Source organism: Sapajus apella, unplaced genomic scaffold, assembly GCF_009761245.1.
Source record: "Sapajus apella isolate SASKATOON/1434 unplaced genomic scaffold, GSC_monkey_1.0 scaffold151, whole genome shotgun sequence".
Classification (NCBI taxonomy): domain Eukaryota; kingdom Metazoa; phylum Chordata; class Mammalia; order Primates; family Cebidae; genus Sapajus; species Sapajus apella.
This window is the reverse complement of record NW_022437091.1, coordinates 2325247-2347108: the sequence shown is the minus strand read 5'-3', so window position 1 is coordinate 2347108 and position 21862 is coordinate 2325247. Positions and strand designations below refer to the sequence as shown.

Below are 21862 nucleotides of genomic sequence, written 5' to 3'. Positions count from 1 at the left end.
TCAGCTATTTCCTTTTATATAATCCTTTACATAATCATATATTAGTTTATAGAAATAGGGCTTGAAGTCTCCCTTTATATAATCCGCTATATATAATCATATAATAGTTGATAGTATGAGTGCCATGAGTGCCTGAAGAATATTTCCCTACATATATACCTATAATTATATCTTAGTTCATAATCGGAGGAATGCCTAGAGCAGACACAGTGCAGAGCATGAATTAAGGGAAAAACAGTTATACCAGGACAAGAATCCATGGCCCAGGGGCAGAGTTCAGTATAGTAAAGATACCCGCTGTATGGCAGGCTTAGAGCGAGAGCCACTCCTCCTGATAAAGGAGTTGTAGGACCTTGCTCCAGTTCTTGTGGAAGGCTGCCCTCAGAACTGCAATCCACCTTGGTGACTGTGAACTTTATCAGCTCTTGCTACTGGGCTGCTTGAAAAGCATCTTCCCATAGAATCCATTGGAAGCTACCAGAAGGTGGCAATAACCTTGACAGCTCTGTCACTACTATGTAACTTAAAGCATCCTCCTATAAATCTTCTTAGAAGTAGTTTTCCCATAGATAGAAGTATTGCACACTTCACCCTCTTCGTTTTGCACGGACCACCTTCAAGCCTCGGTGACCTAATGGGGGTGGACCCCTTACTGCACACGGCCCTTCCTTTCGTGGTAACGGGGCCCTTGCCTTCGTGGGAACGGGTCCCTTGCTGCGCGCTGTCCACCTCCTGGCCTAGGTGACCTAATGGGGGTAGACCCTATGTTTTAGTGCTCACGACCCTATCACTATCCTTCAAGATGATTTCACTCACTGCCCTGCCCCCTAACCTATACACAATACATACTCATGCTTCTGGACATTTGGGGCTCGCTCACCACCCTCGCCAGCCTGGCCTCACCGGCCTCGCCGGCCTTGCCTGACTCTGCTTATAGGTGGTGTGGCTCCCCAAGCCCAGCTGCATTTTCTTTGTACTTCTGTGTCCTGTCTCTTTATTTCTCGGATCCTGCACCTCAGCACAGCATAAGGCTCACCCCACGACCCTGTAGGGCACTCAGCCTTACATCTGGCTCCCAATGTGCCATACACTCTGCCCAAGTAACAGCCAGAACTTGACGTTCCTTGGGCAGGGCACCAGGAATATTGTCTTAGTTTGGGTTCTCCCAAAGAAGAGCTTGAACTAAGGGCTTGGGTACAGGTAATCCTGTACTTGGGAGGCTAACTCAGGAAGTGAGGGCATAGGGTAAGACAAGAGAGAGGAAAGCCATTAAGAGTGTGTGAAGTCCCTTCATTAGGCCTTGGGAACCTCTGAGAAAAGTACAGATTGCCCAAGACAAAAAGACTGGCAGGGTGATCAGTCCAAAGCATTTATTAGGAGAACTTAATGAGTGGGCTGCAGCATATCCTCACAACAGACAGTGAAAGAAAGAGTTGTTCTACCAAAGTATGTTCAAAACAAGGGGGTCAGGGTATGGAGTTTATGAGGGTTCAAGGACTTTGGCTCAGTGCCAGGGCCAGTTTCTTTCGGTGTTTTGGGCAACAACCTGAATACCTTTTCAGTGCCTGGTAATGTTCAAGGCTCTGGCTTGGGCTCAGGCCTCCAGGGGAAATGCAGCTGGCCAGGTGACAGAGCCATCAAGTTACTCTGTGTTTCTTTGTCAGGACACAGAAAAATAGTGGGGAAGCTGGGGACCCTACAAGGATCCTGGGCAGGAAAGCAGGGATTGTGTTCATTTGAGGGTTCCACTGTCAGTGAGAGTCTCAGCTTCCATGCAACTGTCCATCACAGCTGCAACTGAAATCAGAGCTAGGACACAGTGTACCAAAAGCTAAAGTCTTGATCCTGTCAAAGGACATCCCTGTCCCATTCACATCTCCTTCATGTCCATTAATTGGCAAAAGGGGAAAACTGAGAGAGATGACTTAAGTGTGGCCGAAGCAGGCAGTTCTGGAAAATGAAGCCAGAGCAATGGGCCAGCCTGTCCCTTGACCAAGGAGGAAGGAGCAGGTAAGTAGGAAGGCCAGCGTCCCAGACAGGACCCTAATGATCCTGAACCCATGGATCAGGATCCATCCTCTCCTCACACCCTTCCTGGACACAGTTTCACCTCTCATTTTCCAAAGCCCTGCCATGCTGCCATCCCGCTTCCCCACACTCCGCAGGGGTTCCCTTTTCCTAATGCTGCAGCTTACGGCTTCTCCAGTAGGTGGCAGCATACACCGAGCCGCTCACAAAACGCAGCTTCTCAGAGCCTGAGAGCCAGAAACTGTCCCTAGAAATTCCCTCCATAGAAATACAGAAACACCAGAGGTCACATTTCATCCTTTTACATGGTTCCCATCTACCCTCACAACACATGCCATCACCAAAGACATACAAACAAGCTCCGGTGGCTTTTGCCGGGCAATTCTTCCTCCAGGACCACATCTGGCCCCTCCTTCATCCCTCCCCTTGGACTTTGCCCTTCTTACTGGTCAGGCAGGGGGGCCAGAGTCCAGGCTTGACTCATTCCCACCTCATCCTGGGCTGAGATCTCAGGTTTGTAACAGAAAACACCACTGAAGCCCCAGCATAGCAGAGAACCACTCAGCCCAGAAGTTCCAGGGAAGAAGGAACTCTCCCATCCACCATGGAGTATCTCTCAGCTCTGAACCCCAGTGACCTGCTCAGGTGACTGCTAACCCTCCGCTGTACCCCCCACCTTTAGGGGATATGGGCAGGGCAACAAAACTCCATTCAGCCCCTAGGAGACTCAGCAGTACCCTGCCTCTCCTGCTCCCCACACCACAGTGAGCTTATCAAGCTCCTGAGCCACCCACGGCCCACCTGCACTCCACGGTCTATACCCCATCCCTAATCTGCAAACCATTCCTCCCTCACCAGCCCCCTAGCCACCCCCATCATGCCCTTTACACTCATCAAGCCCCTTCTTGCTTCTTCTTGACTTTTCTTCCCAACTACCAGGTCAGTATCTAGTATAAGCTCAGAGTTTGGACGGAGGGTCTGGACCTCAGCTCTGCCACCCCAGCGACCTTTCCGTGTCTGTGATCACAAGCGGACCATACGGAAAGGCCTGACAGCTGCCACCCATCAGGAACTGCTAGCCAAAGTAAGTAGGCCAAGTTCCTCGGTTCCTATAGCAGGGGCAGCCAAGGGGCTCGAGAACAGTGATAACTTGGGATGATGGAGCAGAGACGGCTGAGGTCACACAGCTGCCCCTCTTTCTGAGGGCTAAAAGCAGTGGGGTGTGCCTAATGACCTCCAGTCAATTTGTTCATTTTCCACAGTGAGGTTGTCTGTGGGAGCAGGGGAAGTAGTGGCTAGGGAGAGCTGGAGGGATGGAATTCAGAAGCCAGTATGGAAAGGCAATTTGTATGACAAATCAAGTTCAAATTCTGCCACTTTCTGTCAAAACCTCCGCTGTACCCTCCACCTTTAGGGGATATGGGCAGGGCAACAAAACTCCATTCAGCCCCTAGGGGATTCAGCAGTTCCCTTCCTCTCCTGTTCCCCACTCCACAGTGAGTTTGTCAAGTTGTTCAACTTATCAAAACCTCAGTTTCTTTATCTATAAAAAGGCAATAATACACCACCTCGTAGGGTTGTTGAGTCAGAGGATAATGTAGGTAAAATCCTCATACCTGGCACAGAGTAAGGACTCAAAAAGGTTAAACACTATTACTGAACACACTTCTGGAGAGCTCTGAGGGTGTGGGAAAGTGAGGTGCCGCACTGTAGGACAGAAGGGTGGACTTCATGAGAACCTGGCTTGCTTTCCAATTCCAAAACAGGAGTGACTTGGAGGGGAGCAAGGGGAGATGCTAGTGACATGGTAGGAGCAAAGAGGAACAAGGTCAGCCTCTAGCTAGGATCCTCCAACAACTGAAGAACACTGAGAGCAGTAGCCTTTAGGAGGGATGGCAAAGTCCCAGGAAGTCGAGGTGGGACATCAACCAATGTCTAGGCCCAACTGATGGATGTTGGGCAGCTAATGAGGGAAGGGGCATGGGGTAAGACCTGCCCTTCCTTTCTGCTTCTTGCCATTGGGCAGGCATTGGAGACCCTACTGCTGAATGGAGTGCTAACCCTGGTGCTAGAGGAGGATGGAACTGTAGTGGACAGTGAGGACTTCTTCCAGCTGCTGGAGGATGACACGTGCCTGATGGTGCTGGAGTCTGGTCAGAGCTGGAGTCCCATCAGGGTGAGGCCTATACTGGGGCTGCTTCCACTGCCCATCCTTTATAGCTCTCCCATTTGTCTAGCCTAATACTGATTCTGGGGACAGAGGTGCAGGGGGAGTTGCGGAATTGTCAAGAATGTCACACAATGGACAAGTCCAGGCCAGGGAGGGTCTGACCCACTGCTGATGGGGATTAGTGGTGGGTGTCTGGTGTGAGGATCTACTGCACTGATGGGCATGTCCTACAGAGTGGAGTGCTGTCATATGGCCTGGGCCGGGAGAGGCCCAAGCACAGCAAGGACATCGCCCGCATCACCTTTGACGTATACAAGCAAAACCCTCGAGACCTCTTTGGCAGCCTGAACGTCAAAGCCACATTCTACGGGCTCTACTCTATGAGCTGTGACTTTCAAGGACTTGGCCCAAAGAAAGTACTCAGGTCAGAAATCAACATGTCATACTTCCCCATCCCCTACAGTCGGATAGTCCCCATCATTCCTCCTCCTGCACCCACCTAACCCTAGTTAGCTCTCGCTTGTGGAAACTCCTCATCTCCCAGCTTGATAGCCTCCTCCCAGGTTTCCCGAATCATCTGATTTCCTCTTATCTCCGCCCTTCAGGGAGCTCCTTCGTTGGACCTCCACACTGCTGCAAGGCCTGGGCCATATGTTGCTGGGAATTTCCTCCACCCTTCGCCATGTAGTAGAAGGGGCTGAGAAGTGGCAGCAGAAGGGCCGCCTCCATTCCTACTAAGAAGGGCCTCTAAGCTTCTGTCCCCAGACCCATTCCAAGAGACACACTGCAAACACTGTGACAGCATCAAGTTTCAGGACCTGAAGACAGTACAGGCTAGATAACTTACCCAATTTCCCCACTGTCTTCTGACCCCCTTGTGACAGAACCTTTCAGCATAATGCCTCACATCCCAAGTCTATACCCTTACCTGAAGAATGCTGTCCCTTCCTAGCCACCTTTCTGCCTCCCACTTGCCCTGAAAGGTCACAAACCTATCCCCAGGCATCTTGATCTGAGCTTTACATCTAATCTGAGCTTTACACCAAAGCCTCCTGTCCTTAAACTCCCCAGCATACTCATGACAGCCCTCTCTGACTTTACCCTGAGATGTCTTCATACCCTTCCCCCAAAAATAACAAAAACATTTCAAATAAAAATATAAAATATTTACTACTAAGACTTTTGACTCCAACTTAAACAGGAAAGGGATGGGATGGATACTCCCTTTTGCCCTCCCCCATCAACACCCAGTCCCAGATCCAAAGCCTCAGTCTTCAAGTATAGAGTTCAATGCCCGCCTCCGCTTGGCCACCGCACCCTGCTGCTGTTCCCAAGCCTCTCGCCGCTTTAGGAAAGTAGTCAAGGCCACATTTCGAGCCACATGGTGGCCAAAAGCGTCTCTTATCAGCTCCTGGTTCTTCTCCCCTGTAAAGGGAATCACTCATGTTTAGTACCATCCGTGCTCAAAGACAGACTCTACCTGAGGTAAAGATCCCTCCATTTCCCGCAGACCCTGGGACTGCCACTGGGATAAAGTGAACACCTCACTTTCCAAAGAACAGAAGTCAGAGAGCAGGGTGAGGGCAGAGAACTGCACAATCAGTCAGCAGAAGGGAAAGGGAAAGTAGACTGCTAAGAACCCATGAGCAAAACCACTCTTTGGAACTGAGGACTGTTGAATTTCAGTAGACTCCCCCGCCACCCAGAGATCTGGAGTAAAAGAAGGGAAAGTCTGGAAACATCGAAGAGAGGGGCTGGTACTCACCCAACTCAGCAGCAATTTCCTTCCGGGCCCCCAAGGCTGCTCCACTCCAGATGGCATCTAGCACACGGCTGCCATGGCGACTACAGGCCAGGGCCACATATTGTCCCTGTATTAAGACCAACAAAGAAGGCTCCCCTAGCAAAGTCCACAAAAGTGTATTTTGGGGGCCTGCAAGGAGTGAATTTTCTGAAGAGTTTAGGGGCTGAGTTAAAATAGTCTAGGAACTATATAGCCTCTTTGCATCTGAAGGTATAGTACTGGAGAAGGTCATATTCTCTAAATGGATGATGGTGGGGAATCAAGGCAGAAGCCAGAAATCTAACCTTTAGGTTCTGCAGCACACGGCGGCGCTGCTTGCGCGTCACAGAGGGGCTGGTCAGGATGGCATCGAGCACATGAGAGCCAGCAGGACTTTGGGCCAGAGCCAGAAGTTGTAGTCCCGTCAAGGCACCCAGACTTCGAAGTACAAGACCAGGAGTAGAGAAGTGCAGCAGATGCTGCAGCAGTAGAGATCCAAGAACTGTCACTTCCCCCAAGGCCCTGGCTGAGGCTGTTTCTACCTGAGAACACAGAGATAGGAAATTAGGAGGCACCAACAAGCCAGGTGGATGAGCCCATCCCCAGGACATTGCCACCTCCACCTGGATGAAATCACCACACTCACCTCAGGAGTCAGAGGCTTGCTAAACCCTGGGAGGCCTGGCTCCCAATCAGTCACCAGCTTAGCCTCTTCCCTATCTCACCTGGTGCTCCGCGGGCACTGCCCCCTCCTCCTCCGTCAGTCCATAGTACACCTCATAAGCCATCAAAGTGGCAAAGAGAGGCACACAAGCCAATTGCCGGGATGAGGGCTCTGCACAGTGGAATGCCTAAAGGAGAAGACAAAATATGATGAACGTGGGAACTTCTCCATCCCTAACCTCAAACTCAAGGGAACACCTTCAGGAAAGGAAAGAAGGCCTAACTCCATAAGAATGTGAGCTCCATGACAGCAGAATTTCATGCCTTGCTGCATCCCCAGACTCTATCACATACAGAGGTTAATAAACATTTATCCCTTAAATAAACTTCTGTCTTAGCTCTGGGAGACAATTATTATTCTAGGACTGTGAAATAACATTTGACCTCAGCCAGGCACAGTGGCTCATTCCTATAATCCCAGCACTTTGGGAGGCTGAGGCGGGATGATCCCGTTTGGTAATGGATCGTCTGGAGGTCAGGAGTTCGAGATCAGGCTGGCCAAAATGGTGAAACCCCATCTCTACTAAAAATACCAAAAAAACCCACAAAAACAAAAATTACCTGGGTGTGGTGGCAGGCACCTATAATCCAGCTACTTGGAAGGCTGAGACAAGAGAATCACTTGAACTAGGGAGGCAGAGGTTGCAGTGAGCCAATCTGGCACCACTGAACTCCAGCTTGGGTGACAGAGCGAGACTCTGTCTCAATAACAACAAAAATCATTTGGCATCTTTTCCCCCATTCCTGTAAGCTCCTTGGGCATTAGACTTCCTGAGTCCAAAGGTACAACAACTTAAGATTAGATAAATCCTAACTGGTAAGAGTTGGACTGATGGCATAAACAGATTATGAGTAATATCTACTTACCTCCAACAACAGCTCTAGGACCTTGGCTTGGTAGGCCCCAACTCTGCGACAGGCCCCCACCAGGGCAATGACTACCCCTGGGTGGCCCTGAGCCAATACAGCTTCTAGGACAGGGCTCAGCTCCTCAAACACAGGGGACAGCTGATGGGAAACATGGGATGTGACTGTGGCATTCTGGTAATGGTAGACTACATTATTCAGAGAAATCTTCCCACTGAAAACAACTAAAAATGCTACATAAAAAGCAATGCCAGTATCAGGACTTTTGTTTGGATAGATAAGACCCAGGACAAGGGGCAGTCTTAGAGGTGCCACCTCACAGGAAGGAACTTTGAGTGGCTCTTCCCTATGTATAAGGGAGAACTAGGGGCAACGGGGGACTAAAATTAAACCTGCCCTTCCACTCTAACCCCCAATGCATGAGACCACAGGGAAGCCCACCTTGGTCCTATGCAGCAAGGGAAAAGAGAAGCTATGGCAACAGCTCTAGCACTCATGTGGACTTATAGCCAAGTACCAGAGTCTGGGTGGGCCATGGAACCTCTAGCTATAAACTTGAATGAAGCCAGTCTCTTGCTGGTCCTCATACGTGAGAGAAGCCAAAACAAATTCTCAATAGAAGGTAGGCACCTTTATCCTAAGCTCTGGAAAACCTCAAGGAATAATTTTTCAAGAGGAATGGCCAGCACAACGTCAAAAATACATAGAGGCAGGCACACCATAAAATAAGGTTCAATGATCAAGAATTAGCAGAAACAGATCCAGCCCAGGTTTCCAACTCACCAGTTCAGGGGTGGTGACTGCATCCAGTAAGCGCTGCAAAGGGAAGTTGGCAATGGGATGTGCAGCCAGGGTCTGCAGCTGCCCCTGCAAGTGCTCCTCAAAGAGGCTCTGGAGCCTTGGAGGCTCCAACACCAGCAGGACCTGTTCCAGGAGTCTGGAGCTCGTCTGATCTCGGAGAAATAGCAGTAGGGGACTAGGGACAAGAGGAGCATCAGGCAGTCTTAACTCCATTTCATGTAAAATCCAGTTGCACTACATCATCTCATTCATTTCACACAGCCCCACCAACTTTGGTCAATCCTAAGACCCGACCATACCTGCCATCTACTGAGGAACTGCAAGTACTCAGGTAACTAATCACAGCATTGCAGAGATGGGCACAAAACTGGGGTAGTTTGCAGTGTAAAACCTGTAAGGCCACTTGAAGACAGAAGCTGGAGATCTTATCAGTGATAAATACTGTGGAGAGAGGGCAAAAATAAAGCAGCTTTCCCAAAATCCAGACAACCTGCATAACCTCAAACTTTAGGCAAAAAGATACAGGGCACTACGTACACAAAGGGACTATACAAAGTGCTTTCAACGTCAAACCAGCCCAGGTTTGAAAAGAAGAGGAATAACCTGACCCAAGGGCCTTGCTTGGTAACAATCACTTTCAGAAAAGTAGGTATGAGACCCTCCTACTTCCCTCCTTACCTGCAATGTCCTTCAGAAAGCAGGAGCTCAGGTCCTGAAGGCGATTCAAGAAGGTTTCAGGGACTTCAAAATCAGCTGGCTTACATTCCCGGGCTGGGGCCCTCTGTGCTTCTGAAGGAAGATTAAGAACATGTGCAGCAGGGAGATCACAAACTGCCACCCAAGAGAGAACAATTCCATAGATGAACAAGGATTCTGCTTGGATATGCAGAACATTTGAAGTACAGCTGAATGTCTCTTCTGGATGACTGAACTGAGACTACATTTTTGTCTTAATTTTTCCAAAAGCTTCAGCCAGCTTCCCCATGGTCCACAGAAGACAGTTCAACCTCCTCAGCCAGGTATACAAGGCATTCCAAAATCAAGTCTCATTTAAACTCTCTAACTTTGTTTCGTAGAGTTTTTCCAAATGTAGATGACAACCCAAGACTGTATCATGAAATCAAGTTAGTAATCTTGACTAGCATTCTTTTTTTAATGAACTAGAGCAGAATAAAGTTTGGAAAAGAAAAGGAAATAACAGAGTGGGCTGTATGTAGTAAGGGTACTGTTTTCTGAACTTCTGATTGAGTCCAGTATACACACATTTGTATGTTAAGTCATGCTTTAAAAAAAAAAAAAAAATTGGCCAGGCGCCGTGACTCACACCAGTAATCCAGCACTTTAGGAGGCCAAGGCGGGAGTTTGAGACCAGCCTGATCAACATGGAAAAACTCCATCTCTACTAAAAATACAAAATTAGCTGGGCGTGGTGGCGAGTGCCTGTAATCCCTGCTACTCGGGAGGCTGGGGCAGGAGAATCACTTGAACCCAGGAGGCAGAGGTTGTGGTGAGCCAAGCCTGGGCAACAAGAGCAAAACTCCATCTCAAAAAAAAAAAAAAAATTCTCCTTCTGCATCCATTCTAACAGCTGTCCCCTAAACACAATTGTACATCCTTACCTCTGGGCCTCTGCACAGACTAATCTTTGGCCTGCTAAGCCCTGTTCAGATTAGGACAGGTCAAGCTAATTCTTCCAGGTCAAGCTCCCCCACGAAGACTTACTCTTCTATTTACTGTCTCCTTCTGAGCTTTCTAAATTCTTCTTCCCACTAGGTCCATTTTCCTCTTGTAATACTTACCAGATGATTGGGAACCACGGGGCCTGGCTCTCTCAGACTCCAGAACAGTCCCTCCTAACACCTGCAGCAGAGTTCTGACCACGAAGCTGCCATGTGTGTCTCCACAGTAGAAGAGAAAATCATCACACACCTCAGCGGCTAGTCCCAGGACCAGCTCCTCCAGGGTCTCCGTGGGACCATCATTCCCATCCTCCTCCTCCTTCTCCTCCTCCTCCTCCTCTGCAGCACTTCCCAGCAATCGAGGGAGCTGTAGCAAAGCACTTTGCAATACATGGACCCCGCATCGGTGACAGGCCACAGTGCGCAAGTTGGAGCGCAGAGCAGCCCATACGCGACAAAGCGGTTTCAAAGGACTTAATCCCAACAGTTCCTGCAGCATCTCACTGCCAGTCCTGTTCGTGGACAAAGCTAGGGCCTGAGCCTCTACTTCCTTCATAATATTGTGCACCATCAGATCTGGAAAAGCGAAAAAAGAAACATTTTGAAGAAACTTAGTAGAGAATACAGTTATGTACCCTCACTTAACCAAAGATCGTGGGTTGGAAGCCTAGGAAGAGGACATGGGAAATGAAACTAAGTTACCACGCCATGCCGACTCTAGAAAGTTTCCTTGCTTGCCCTGGATTTTATGCTCTTGGTGTAAAACTCGAAGTTGCTGCCTACCTCGTTCTTCCCCAGTCTCGGGAGCCTCTTTCAGTGCGGACAGCGCCCGGCGGAAATATCCCAGAGCTTCGGGGCTCAGGTGCGGGTGCGAATCTGGAGCCCGCTCCGAGAGCCCAACCGGAGGTGGCCGTGGTTGCCGCTCGCGGCCCGGTGAGGGACGCCCCGACCCCTTGGCCCCGCGCCCCCGTTTGCCACCAGCTGGGAACCGGCGCCCCACCTTGTGTGGAGAGCGCGGACCCAGCCCCATGTGAGCTTCGGGACCTGTCCGGCTGCAAAAGCTTCCTCGGCCGTGGACGGACCTTCAACGTCGCCAGGCGTGGGGCAGATCCAAACCGTGTTTAGAAAAGCGGGCGCGCTCCTGGCGCAGCTACTACGTCATAGTTCCGCGCGACCCCAGGCGGACAGAGTGGGTGTGTCCCCCAGATCGCTCCACCTCCATTCGCAGATTTTCAACTTTGGCGCAGGACTATGCCCCTTCGCCCCCGTACAGAATCGCCTGGGTCCTTTTATGCAATCAATCCTTAAGCCCTGCCTCCTCGTCGCCGGCTCAATCCAGGCCAGAACCCGGACTTCCACCGCAGCCCTGCAATCTGTCCCAGTCGTAGTCACTTCGTTCCGCTCCTGCGGCCGGAATTAAAGTTCTCGGAACTACAAGTGTGTGACGAGCTAGTCGGCGCGAGGACCTCAGCGACAGCGCAGTTGGCAGGTAAGCGGCACACGCTCCTCCCACTTAGGGCTTAGGATCTCCAGGCTTCGCGCTCATCCCCGGCCCGGAAGCCGCGCCTCTGGCTCGGCCCAGACTGGGTCAGGCCAGGGTCCGGAGCTCCGGATAGCCCAGGACTCTGCGTGGACGCGCCCCGAGGGGCTGCTGCGCCAGATTCCCGATTCAGGCAGCAACACTCAGAGGGTCGCAGTAGTAGTTGTCCACCTCTAGACGGTCAGCCCCTTTTTCACTCCCTGGGCCTCCCAAAAGTGACAGTCATCCTTGCCCTCAGGCCCGCACCCACTTGTCCGCCTCTGACTCCTCTCCCCTCAAAGGATTCTTACCTTGGCTTCTCCTCTTACTCCTAGTGAGGTTCCCCCCTACCCCCCAACACGCACACACAGTCTACAGGCTTCCCTCAGAGCAAGTCTTTGCTTCCACAGACCTTCCGCCATTGCCTGAGTCATGGCAGCTCCCATGAAGGGCCAAGTGTGTGTGGTGACTGGTGCTTCCAGGGGCATTGGCCGTGGCATCGCCTTGCAGCTCTGCAAAGCAGGTGCCACAGTTTACATCACTGGCCGCCATATGGACACCCTTCGCGTTGCTGCTCAGGAGGTGAGCGCTTCTACAGTTGCAGAAACCACCCGAGAGAGCCCTTCCACTTAACCGATCCCTCTCCTAATCCCTTACCTGAAACTATGCTACTACTCAACAAGACGTGAATATTAATTCAAAGCAGAAATTTAAAACTCCATAAATAACTTCAGGTAAGGTAGAATTTTGCCCCCAAGTAAGTTTTATGAAAAAACTTTGCGTTTGAGCCAGGCATGGTGGCATGTGCCTGTAGTCCCAACAGCTACTCCGGAGGCTGATGCGGAAGGATCACTTAAGCCTAGGAGTGGAGCTATGATCACGCCACTGCACTGCAGCCTAGAGGACAGAGGGAGACGCTGTCAAAACAAAAACGAAAAAAACCTTGTGTTTGAGAGCAGCGATTTTGAATTTCAACTAAAGGGTTGTGGACCTGTGCTTTCCTCTATTTTAGGCAAGACTTTATTGAACTGTACATGTTTTACTTATTTACTAGACTTCAGTTAAGGAAATATTTGAGTACCCATGATTTACTAGAGATTGGGTAAAACACTGAAGTTACCAAGTCTAATAAGATCTAATTTATGCTCTTCAAAGATTCAGTCCATGGCGGAGTACAATGGCTCATGCCTGTAGTCCCAGCACTTTGAGAGGCTGGGGCAGCAGGGTCACTTGAGGCCAGCAGTTGGAGACCAGCCTGGGCAACGTAACTAGACTCAGTCTGTACAAAAAAAGTGTTTTAAATTATTAGCTGGGCATGGTGGCCTGCACCTGTAGTACCACCTACTTGGGAAGCTGAGGCAGGAGGATCACTTGAGCCCAGGAGTTCGAGGTGGCAGTGAGCTATGATTGCACCACTGCCCTGCCGCCTGGGTGATAACGAGATCCCCGTATCTAAAAAAAAATAATACAAATTAAAAATGAAGATAGATTCCAACAGGAAGTCAGGGGCAGAAAGCAGTCATTTCAATGTTATGTGAATATGATAAATTATAAGAGGGAGATATGCACAGAATGCTCTAGGGTGTTGAGGAGCATCCAGATGACATAAGGGGTGGCTAGGGAAAGTGGCTTAGGAAAACACCCTGGAGGAGGTAGGTGGTTCTTGAACTGAGTTTTGAAAGGTAGGAGTTAGGTAAAGGAAATTAGGAAAAGCATTCCAGCAGAGGGAGCTCCATAAGCATAGGGTCAGTGGGTGAAAGCGTAGATGTGAGATATTGCAAGGGAAGAGTAGTGTGTGAAAGGCTGGAGAGGAAAGAGCAGGTCTTGGAAGACCCTGGTAGAGAACTCAGGCTTTCTTCTCTAAGAGATGGTGATCCAGTTAGAAGATTTTGAATTTTGTGTTTTAGATAGTTTGTGCTGGCTGGATTATGAAGAATTAATTTAAGCCAGACAGACTGGAGGTGAGGTGAGTAGTTGGGAGGCATTGAGGTAGTTCAGGCAAGAAAGGTAATAGGATGGGACCCAGAGCATAAATTTGGAGAATAGGAGGATTGTTCTTGGATAAGGGACTCTTCTTCCTCTGAAGTTGGAGGACTGGGGGCATTTGTAGAGAGTGAGACAGACCAGGAAGTAGAAATCATTCATGGCTGATAGCTTTAGTTTTTTTTCAATTACCAAGCAGGCACATTGGTGGTGTGAGGGTAAGAGCTGGGACTGAGAAAAGGTTCTAGGTGAGTGGTCAAGGGTGGGAGCTAAGGACATGAGAGATGTAAATGACCACAACATGGAAAAAGATGGTTACTCATGTCTCAAGAACAGCCTCCATGCTTCACTTGTTCTTACCCTCTACTTGCAGAGTACAATGCTTTGCACATGGTGGGCCTCAGTAAATGTTTGCAGATTATTAAAACTTAACATCTCTATTCACCTTGCTTTGGGGTAGGTGGGAGGGCCTATCATTCTTGAAACTACTCAAACAGACACCAGAGGGCAGCATTGCTTGCCATGTTGTCTCTGCAGCTGGCTGTCCTAGGATTATCTTCTCAGTTCTCAGCCCACTTTTGGTTGGGGGAATTTTGTCATGACTCACATTCGTGTGCAAATGTGAGCTCATATCACCTGTCCTACTCCAGGCACAATCCCTTGGGGGCCAATGTGTGCCTGTGATGTGCGATTCAAGCCAGGAGAGTGAAGTACGAAGTCTGTTTGAGCAAGTGGATCGGGAACAGCAAGGGCGTCTGGATGTGCTGGTCAACAACGCTTATGCAGGGGTCCAGGTACACTTTGAACTTTGGTCCCAGCTCCACTTTTCTGACCACCCCCTCTAACCCCTGCATCTTCATCCCCATTCATTGTCCCTTTCATTACCCAGCCCCTCACACCTCCCTCCCTTCAGATCATTCATCACCCTCCCTGTGCCTTCCAGACGATCCTGAACACCAGGAATAAGGCATTCTGGGAAACCCCTGCCTCCATGTGGGATGATATCAACAACGTCGGACTCAGGTGGGTGCTCCACTGCCAGGACCCTGGGTTCCCTCACTCACTTAAGCCAGCTCAATGGCCAGACCTTTCCTATATGCCCTCTCCTTTTCCCTCTGGCCTCCCCCATCTTTCTTCTCCCTTCTGTTCCATTTGTCCCACTTATCTCTGGAGAAGTTCTATCCAGGTGAGCCTGTACCTGAGAATATCAACTCCTGCCTTGTTTCTGTCAGTTATTTTCATTGGAACAAGCCCTTGGCCTCTCTCCTGCCGCACTCACTGCCCATCCAAATGCAAGACCCAGAAGAAAGGGAGCCTCCTCTTCTCAGTAGTGCACACAGCCTGTAGTGTATACTTTCAAAATGGTTAGAGGAAGGAGAAGAGGAGAAGACCAGGAGAAGCTTAATAAGAAAGAGTGAACACCAACACTCTAGTCCCCACATCCACATCCCACACTGACAGGCAAGGGCATTCCTGGGTCAGAGGTGGGAGGCCAGGGGTGTCACTGGGTTACACTGGGTCATCTAGCGCAGGACTGAAATGAAACACAGCATTTAGAATTCACCCAGCATAATGCACAGGTTATGCCTCTGTTACTGTTGGAATGATGTTATGCTCTCGTATAATCAAACCATGCCTGATGGATGTGATCAGTCACCTGTGAGAGTAACCACAGGATTATCGGCAATCTGTGACTAAAGCATGTAAGAACACCCACTGATCCAATTTTGGTACTCTGGTGACAATCCCAAGGAAGCAGGATTAGAAAGCAATCGTGATATCCAAAGTGGAAGGGAGATCATTAGGACAGAGGAGGATGGTCAGGCCAAAGGCAAGAAAGGAAAACCCTGAAACCTGGAAATTGGCCAGCGTTCATGGTCGTAGCCTCCAAAGAGAGGTGCCTTCTACATCCTCATCTCTTGCTGGCCGGTGTTTTGACCCTGAAACAGAGATTCAAGGCAGAAGCCCAGATCCTGGACCTTGGGCCCTGATAAATTATCCAAGGTAAAGGCCCTGTAGTGAGCCCCGACAGTCCCCCAGCACCTCCTACCCACTCATTCCCCATGCACGTTTACTGCCTATCCTCTGCATTACCTTGGGCTGCACTTTTCCTTAAAACTATAACTCTATTTGTTTTCATTTGGAAGGTCCTAACTCTTCCCCATGCAAAAGAAATTTATTTCTGGTTACCAAGTTATGTGTGTGTTACTTTTTCTAGATATGGAAAAAAATCTGAAGACCAGTATAATCTTATTCCCCTCAATGCCATCTCTTGCTCCCTTGCCTGATATATAGCTACTATTAATAGCCTGCCATATAGTCTTTCAGATTTTTCATGTCAATATCTCTTATTCTTTTTAATACCTGTTCATATTCTGTTGGGAGGAGATATGATCATTTATTTCTCTAATTCCTTATTTGTTGCAGCAGTGGAATTCTTAGATCAAAGAATATGTACTTCTCTTAGGTTATAGAGACCGTGGGAAAAATGGAAAGAAAGAAAGAAAGAAGAGGAAAAAAAGAATATGTACTTTTTAAAGATTTAATAAATATTATCAAGCTGTCCTCCAAAAAGACCCCACCAATTTTTTATCTCAAGACAATGAAGGGGAATATGTGTTTCCCCATGTCCTTTACCAGGCAGTGTCAGCTCATGCACTCAGGCCAGCTTTGCCACTATGATAAGCCGAAAATATATAAAAGTGGTTTTAATTCATACTTCTTCCACTATTTGTCAGGTTAAGCTTTTTTTCCCCTTTGTTTATTGGCTCTTTGTTCTTTTGTAAATCATCTTTGACTTTTGCCTTAATTTATAAGAGATCACTGTGAAACAAATGCCTTTGACATATATTTTATAAATATTATTCCCAATTTATCACTCATTTTTCACATGCACGCTCCCCCCTGCTCTTTTCTTTCTTTCTTTTTTTGTGGTGGAGTCTTGCTCTGTTACTCAGTCTGGAGTGCAATCTCAGCTCACTGCAACCTCCACCTCTGTGGTTCAAGCACTTCTCATGCCTCAACTTCCCAAAGTAGCTGGGACTACAGGTGCCCCCCTACCGCACCTGGCTAATTTATGTATTTTTAGTAGAGAATGGGGTTTCACGATGTTGGCCTGGCTGGTCTCAAACTCCTGACCTCAAGTGATCCACCCACCTCAGCCTCCCAAAGTGCTGGGATTACAGGTGTGAGCCACCACGCTCAGCCTCCTTGCTCTTTATATATACAGAAATATACATGTATGTTTGTATTTGTGTGTGTGTGTATCTGTCTGTTTTAATTTTAAGAAGTCAATCTGTCAGTCTTTTATAGTTTCTATCTTGGTACGATGCTAAGAAAAGCCTTTACCACCTCAAGTTTATAAACACATTTGATCATGTTTTCTTTCAGTACTTTTGTGTTTGCATTTTTTATATTTAAATATTTGATCCTTTTAGGCTTCATTTTAAAATAATAAATGAGGCAGAGAACCACTTCCCCCAACTCAAATAACTGGTCAGTTGTCCCAGATGATTCATCTTTCCTCATTGATTTGATAGGTTTCTTTTGTAATACATTGCATTCTCACATACGCTTGTATTAATTATTCACTGCTTTGTTTCATTGACTTATCAGTCTATTGTTACACCTGTACTGAATTCTTTTAACTATTATGTCCTGTACATTTTATTTTATTTTTTAGAGATGGGGACTTGCTATGTTGGCCAGGCTGGTCTCGAACTTGTGACCTCAAGCAATTCTCCCTTCTTAGCCTCCGAAAGTTCTGGGATTCCAGGCATGAGCCACCGCACCTGGCTTCTGTGCATTTTAATATGGGTGACAGCCAGAGTGGGGAAAGCAATCCCCCTCACCCATAATACATTAATCCTTTTTTCAGAATTTTTCCTGGCTTTTCTTTTTTTTGAGAGAGAGTCTCACTCTCTCTGGGAAGGGCAAGGGGCTGAAGCATTCACAGGAGTGCAGTGGCACAATCGCAGCTCACCGCAACCTCCACCTCCTGGGCTCAAGAAATCCTCTTGCCTCAGGCTGGGACTACAGGCACACACCACCACACCCATCTAATTTTTGTATTTTTAGTAGAGATGGGGTTTCACCGTGTTGGCCAGGCTTCTGTTGAACTCCTGAGCTCAAGTGATCTGCCCCCCTTGGCCTCCCAAAATGCTGGGATTGAAGGTGTGAGCCACCACACCCAGCCTTTCTGGCTGTTCTCACATTTGTTCTTCTCATTGAGCTTTAGATTATTTTGTCAATTCCTCTAAAAGGCCTTATTGAGATATAGTTTGAGTGAATCTATGGATTGATTTACATAGAAATGATGTTTTACATGTCAGTTCTTACTTTTGATTTTGTCTGTTCTTGTTCTGTCATGCTTTTATAGTTTTTCCATGTAGACCCTGTACATTTCTTAAGTTTTCTCCCCCTGAACAATTTCATTTGTAATTGCTGTTGTGACAGAGCTCTTGCCTTCCATTTCATCTTTTAAAGATTACTGTTTCTCATCTGTCAGTGGTTATTTTGACCAGTTTTCCTCTCAGAATATGGCCTCAGGCCCCTAATTCCTCAGGTCACTACCCCGCCCTATGTAGCCTTCCTAGCAGACAACCACCACCAGAAGGCAGGGGAAGCTGCCAGAGGCTGTGGCGCCCAGCCCAGCACTAACATGGTTCATGCCTTCTTCCCTCTCCCCACCTTCTAGAGGCCACTACCTTTGCTCAGTATATGGGGCGCGGCTGATGGTACCAGCTGGCCGGGGGCTCATTGTGGTCATCTCCTCCCCTGGAGGCCTGCAGTATATGTTCAACGTCCCCTATGGTGTGGGCAAAGCTGCGGTGAGGACCCAGTGGCATAGGAGCTAAGGAGGTAAAAGACAGTGATGGTACCTATAGCTCAGGAGGTGCAGTCCCCAGTGGTCAGAATGGTAAGGCTGGCTCCTTGCAGCTCCTCCTCTGCCTCATCCATGGACAGTTCCTTTGCTTGGGCTCCTTTCAGTTGGCTACAATAAGCATCACACTGGGGAGGGTGGGCAGCTGAGACCTTCGGGATCCTGGGAAGGGCAAGGGGCTGAAGCATTCACAGTAGAAGCAAAGAGGGCAGGGGAGGAAAGTGACATGGCTAGGTGGCTCTTACCCTGCCTTCCGCCTCTCCACAGTGTGACAAGCTGGCTGCTGACTGTGCCCACGAGCTGCGGCGCCACGGGGTCAGCTATGTGTCTCTGTGGCCAGGGATTGTGCAGACAGAACTGCTGAAGGAGCATATGGCAAAGGAGGAGGGCCCGCAGGATTCTGTGTTTAAGCAGGTTGGCAAGGGGAGGGCAAAGGAAACAGAGAACACAGGGGAGTCAGCCTCTCCATCCTCAATGACAAGACAATGACAAGAGCAGATACTCCCACCCACCAGGTGCTTACTGTGGCAGGTGCAGGGCTGAGCATGCAACACACGTTATTTCCTTTAATCCTATAAGGGAGATACTAGCTTCATTCTATAGATGGCAAAACTGAAGCCAGAGAGGTTAAGAAACTTGTTGAAGGTCACATATGTTGTAAGTGGAAAGGCTGTCTAGCTCCAAAGCCCACGTACTTGACCCCCACACCAGCTAGCCTAGAAGGTCCAAACACTATCTGGCACTACTAGATCCTTCCACTTAGCAAAGACAGCAGGTCCTGGTGGCAGGGTACAGGGCTCACCTAGATGTGAGGAGGAGTGGCTCTGGCACCTGCCAACACTTTAGGTCCTATAGGCCCTCCTTGAGGTCTTTGACCTTTTTCTTTGGTCTTTGGTCTCTTTCTCCTGGAACAGAAATTGAAACGGGGAGGAGACTTGGGCAGTGCTCTTGGAAATTAACTCTTCACTTCTCTGCCCCTGTGTTTCAGTTCAGATCAGTCTTCTCATCTGCGGAAACCACAGAAATGAGTGGCAAATGTGTGGTGGCTTTGGCAACAGGTGAAGTTTGGGGGCAGCTGGTAATAAGACAGGGCACAGAGGATGTGTAGGGCGGTGGCATCCAGTGCCCAGATCCAGCTCAGGAGTTGGTTGAGGAACATGTCATTCTTTTCTCTGCTTTTTGAGGCCCAAGAGGTCAGGATTCCCAGTTTGAGGTCTGGGAGCCTTAAGAGTGAGCTCCTGGGAAGTGTGGAAAAAAGCCCGGGGCCCAAGAGTCTACCTAGGTACGGAAAGAAAGAATTCCCCTGGGCTCCTGAGTCTGTCTCAGCAATGCCCTGTCCAACTGGGCCCAAACCTTGTCACTCTGTGCACTCCCCTGTCCGCCATATCCACCTATCTGTGTGTCTGCAGACCCCAATATCCTGAGCCTGAGTGGTAAAGTGCTGCCATCCTGTGACCTTGCTCGACGCTATGGCCTTCGGGATGTGGATGGTGAGGACCCTGGCTCAGCAGCCAGCTTTGACTGCTGTTCCTTCTGTTCCCTGCCCACTCCTCCCTTGGTCTCTCAAGCCAAAGTGAAAGTATCTGAGGAGTGGGAAATGAGAATCTAATCCTCCTCCTCCTTTCGTTCCTAGGCCGCCCTGTCCAAGACTACTTGTCTTTGAGCTCTGTGCTCCCACACGTGTCCAGGATGGGCTGGCTGGCCTCCTACTTGCCCTCCTTCCTCCGTGTGCCCAAGTGGATTATTGCCCTTTACACTAGCAAGTTCTAACCCTCCTGATCTGACACCATGTCTTTGCTTGCATTCTCATTTGGGCTGGGTGGTTGGTCCTATCTCAATGAAACAGCAGACTTTCTTGCCTACCCATACCCTTGATATGAAGAGAAGGCCTCTGCTGTGTGTCCGTGGTGAGTTCTGGGGTCCTCCTAGGTCCTTTCTTTGTGCCTTGGTTTTCCTTGTCCCTTCTTTTTACTTTTTGCCTTAGTATTGAAAAATGCTCTGGGAGCTAATAAAAGTCTCATTTCTCTTTCAATGTGTTTTTGACTGCTGACTCTGTGCTCAGCAACATGTTAACTATTTGGGAAACTCAAAAACGTATAAATATGAAGCTTCTCAAGGGGTTCTGCTCCAGGACAAGACCCCTTCCCTCCAGACATGTTCCTGCTCTTCCCTGCAAGACCTGTTTCCCATGCCCCAGCTGAGGAGTAGAGTCACTCCACAGCTAGAAGGCACACACCCAGTCTAACACTGGTTTTCTACCCCTATTCCACCAACTCTTCAGAGATGCCTGCTACCTTCTAGCTGAGCCTGATCTCTGGCTGAGGCCCAGTCCAGCAAAGGCAGATTCCTTGGTGTTTATGATTTCCTAGAACTTGGGGAGAAGGTACTGCCTGAATCCAACTGAGGGACAGAGGAATAGCTGTGACACAAATGACTCTTCCTTCCTCTAGGGATGGTACTACCTGAATTGCTTTCTGCAGAAGTAAATGCATGAGCCCTACAGAGCTACCTTGCCTGTTCAGGGGACTGTCCCAACCTGAAGCAAGGCAATGGGATGTGTTCCCAAGAGGAGCTAAGGGCTGTTCTGAGGGAGCCTTCTAGCCAACACTGTAGATAACCATCCAAAGTGATGGGATGGCTGCCATACATCAGAGAAGCAGTAATCATTTTACTTATGTAAGATCTTCATAGTAAGAGCTGAGGCTTCCCCAGGCTGCCCACAAGGTCTTCAGAAGTCTTCCTGTGGCTTGCTGGGGACCATCCCCGGTTACTCTTCCAGTGGTGAGTGGAGTGGCTCACCGGCTTGTGGTAGCTGCTGATGTACATCTCTTCTAAGTCCTCGTTGAGTGACTTCATATGGTGTCTTGAATCAGCCATGGCAAGAGTACATGTCCCATGGAAGTCCACAAATGGTACCAATCAGGGCTTTCTTTTAGAGAGAGGGCTGGCTCATCAGTATGTGACTGGTATAGAACCTTTGGAACCGTGTACCTAAATGCCGCCATTTGCTCTGGCAGCTAATTAAGATCACAGTGATCAGATTTCCTCAGCACCTGCTCACCCTCTTCCACTTACCAACTTATATTCCTGTTATCCCCTGAGGTTGGTGAGGGGGCAGAGGCAGTTGTCTATATGGTATAAAAAGAAGATAGGCATCAGGACCACCTCCAGCCTTCCACAGCCCATCATTAAAAGCCACCAATGGGGCTGGGCACAGTGGCTTACACCTGTAATCTCAGTCCTTTGGGAGATTGCAGCAAATGGATTGCTTGAGCCCAGAAGTCTAAGGCCAGCCTGGGCAACATAGGGAGACCCCATTTCTACAAAATAATTTTTAAAAAATTAGCTAGGTGTGGTGGAATGCACCTGTGGTCCCAGCTACTCAGGAGGCCATGGTGGGAGGATTTGGTGAGCCCAGAAGTTTGAG

General features: G+C 48.9%; 3 protein-coding genes across 6 annotated transcripts; 2 read left to right on the top strand and 1 right to left on the bottom strand.

Annotated features, from left to right (window-relative positions):
• The first annotated feature begins 1119 nt into the window (after positions 1–1119).
• On the top strand, positions 1120–5375 carry CIDEB (cell death inducing DFFA like effector b). Its single transcript, XM_032265688.1, has 5 exons — positions 1120–2673; positions 2968–3112; positions 4055–4204; positions 4432–4622; positions 4804–5375. Exons 1-5 carry the CDS (start codon positions 2633–2635, stop codon positions 4934–4936), a joined length of 660 nt encoding a protein of 219 aa, XP_032121579.1. The 5' UTR covers positions 1120–2632; the 3' UTR covers positions 4937–5375.
• On the bottom strand, positions 5348–11221 carry NOP9 (NOP9 nucleolar protein). 4 transcript variants are annotated; one of them, XM_032265677.1, is made up of 10 exons: positions 11134–11221; positions 10172–10627; positions 9051–9203; positions 8672–8813; positions 8355–8547; positions 7572–7712; positions 6707–6832; positions 6287–6523; positions 5964–6069; positions 5348–5623 (listed from the first exon to the last, which is right to left on the bottom strand). In XM_032265677.1, exons 2-10 carry the CDS (start codon positions 10620–10622, stop codon positions 5466–5468), a joined length of 1707 nt encoding a protein of 568 aa, XP_032121568.1. In that variant the 5' UTR covers positions 10623–10627; positions 11134–11221; the 3' UTR covers positions 5348–5465. The 4 variants fall into 4 exon arrangements, with proteins under 4 accessions (XP_032121568.1, XP_032121565.1, XP_032121566.1 ...); XM_032265674.1 differs by having other exon boundaries at positions 10835–11200; XM_032265675.1 differs by having other exon boundaries at positions 9051–9161; positions 10835–11200.
• A 73-nt stretch (positions 11222–11294) lies between these two features.
• DHRS1 (dehydrogenase/reductase 1) lies at positions 11295–20467 on the top strand. The gene is made up of 9 exons (XM_032265687.1): positions 11295–11540; positions 11981–12152; positions 14204–14347; positions 14497–14576; positions 18250–18382; positions 18703–18849; positions 19424–19493; positions 19845–19925; positions 20069–20467. The coding sequence occupies exons 2-9, from the start codon at positions 12003–12005 to the stop codon at positions 20203–20205; spliced, it is 942 nt and encodes a 313-aa protein (XP_032121578.1). The 5' UTR covers positions 11295–11540; positions 11981–12002; the 3' UTR covers positions 20206–20467.
• The last annotated feature ends 1395 nt before the right edge of the window (positions 20468–21862 follow it).

Coding starts and splice junctions, on each gene's coding strand:
- CIDEB (XM_032265688.1), top strand. CDS start 2,633: ATGGAGTATCTCTCAGCTCTGAACCCCAGTGACCTGCTCAG. Junction 2,674..2,967: donor AACCCCAGTGACCTGCTCAG/GTGACTGCTAAC, acceptor CCCAACTACCAG/GTCAGTATCTAGTATAAGCT. Junction 4,205..4,431: donor AGAGCTGGAGTCCCATCAGG/GTGAGGCCTATA, acceptor CATGTCCTACAG/AGTGGAGTGCTGTCATATGG.
- NOP9 (XM_032265674.1), bottom strand. CDS start 11,081: ATGGGGCTGGGTCCGCGCTCTCCACACAAGGTGGGGCGCCGGTTCCCA. Junction 6,524..6,706: donor CAGTGCCCGCGGAGCACCAG/GTGAGATAGGGA, acceptor CTGTGTTCTCAG/GTAGAAACAGCCTCAGCCAG. Junction 6,070..6,286: donor GTGTGCTGCAGAACCTAAAG/GTTAGATTTCTG, acceptor GTCTTAATACAG/GGACAATATGTGGCCCTGGC.
- DHRS1 (XM_032265687.1), top strand. CDS start 12,003: ATGGCAGCTCCCATGAAGGGCCAAGTGTGTGTGGTGACTGGTGCTTCC. Junction 12,153..14,203: donor TTCGCGTTGCTGCTCAGGAG/GTGAGCGCTTCT, acceptor GTCCTACTCCAG/GCACAATCCCTTGGGGGCCA. Junction 18,850..19,423: donor AGGATTCTGTGTTTAAGCAG/GTTGGCAAGGGG, acceptor CCTGTGTTTCAG/TTCAGATCAGTCTTCTCATC.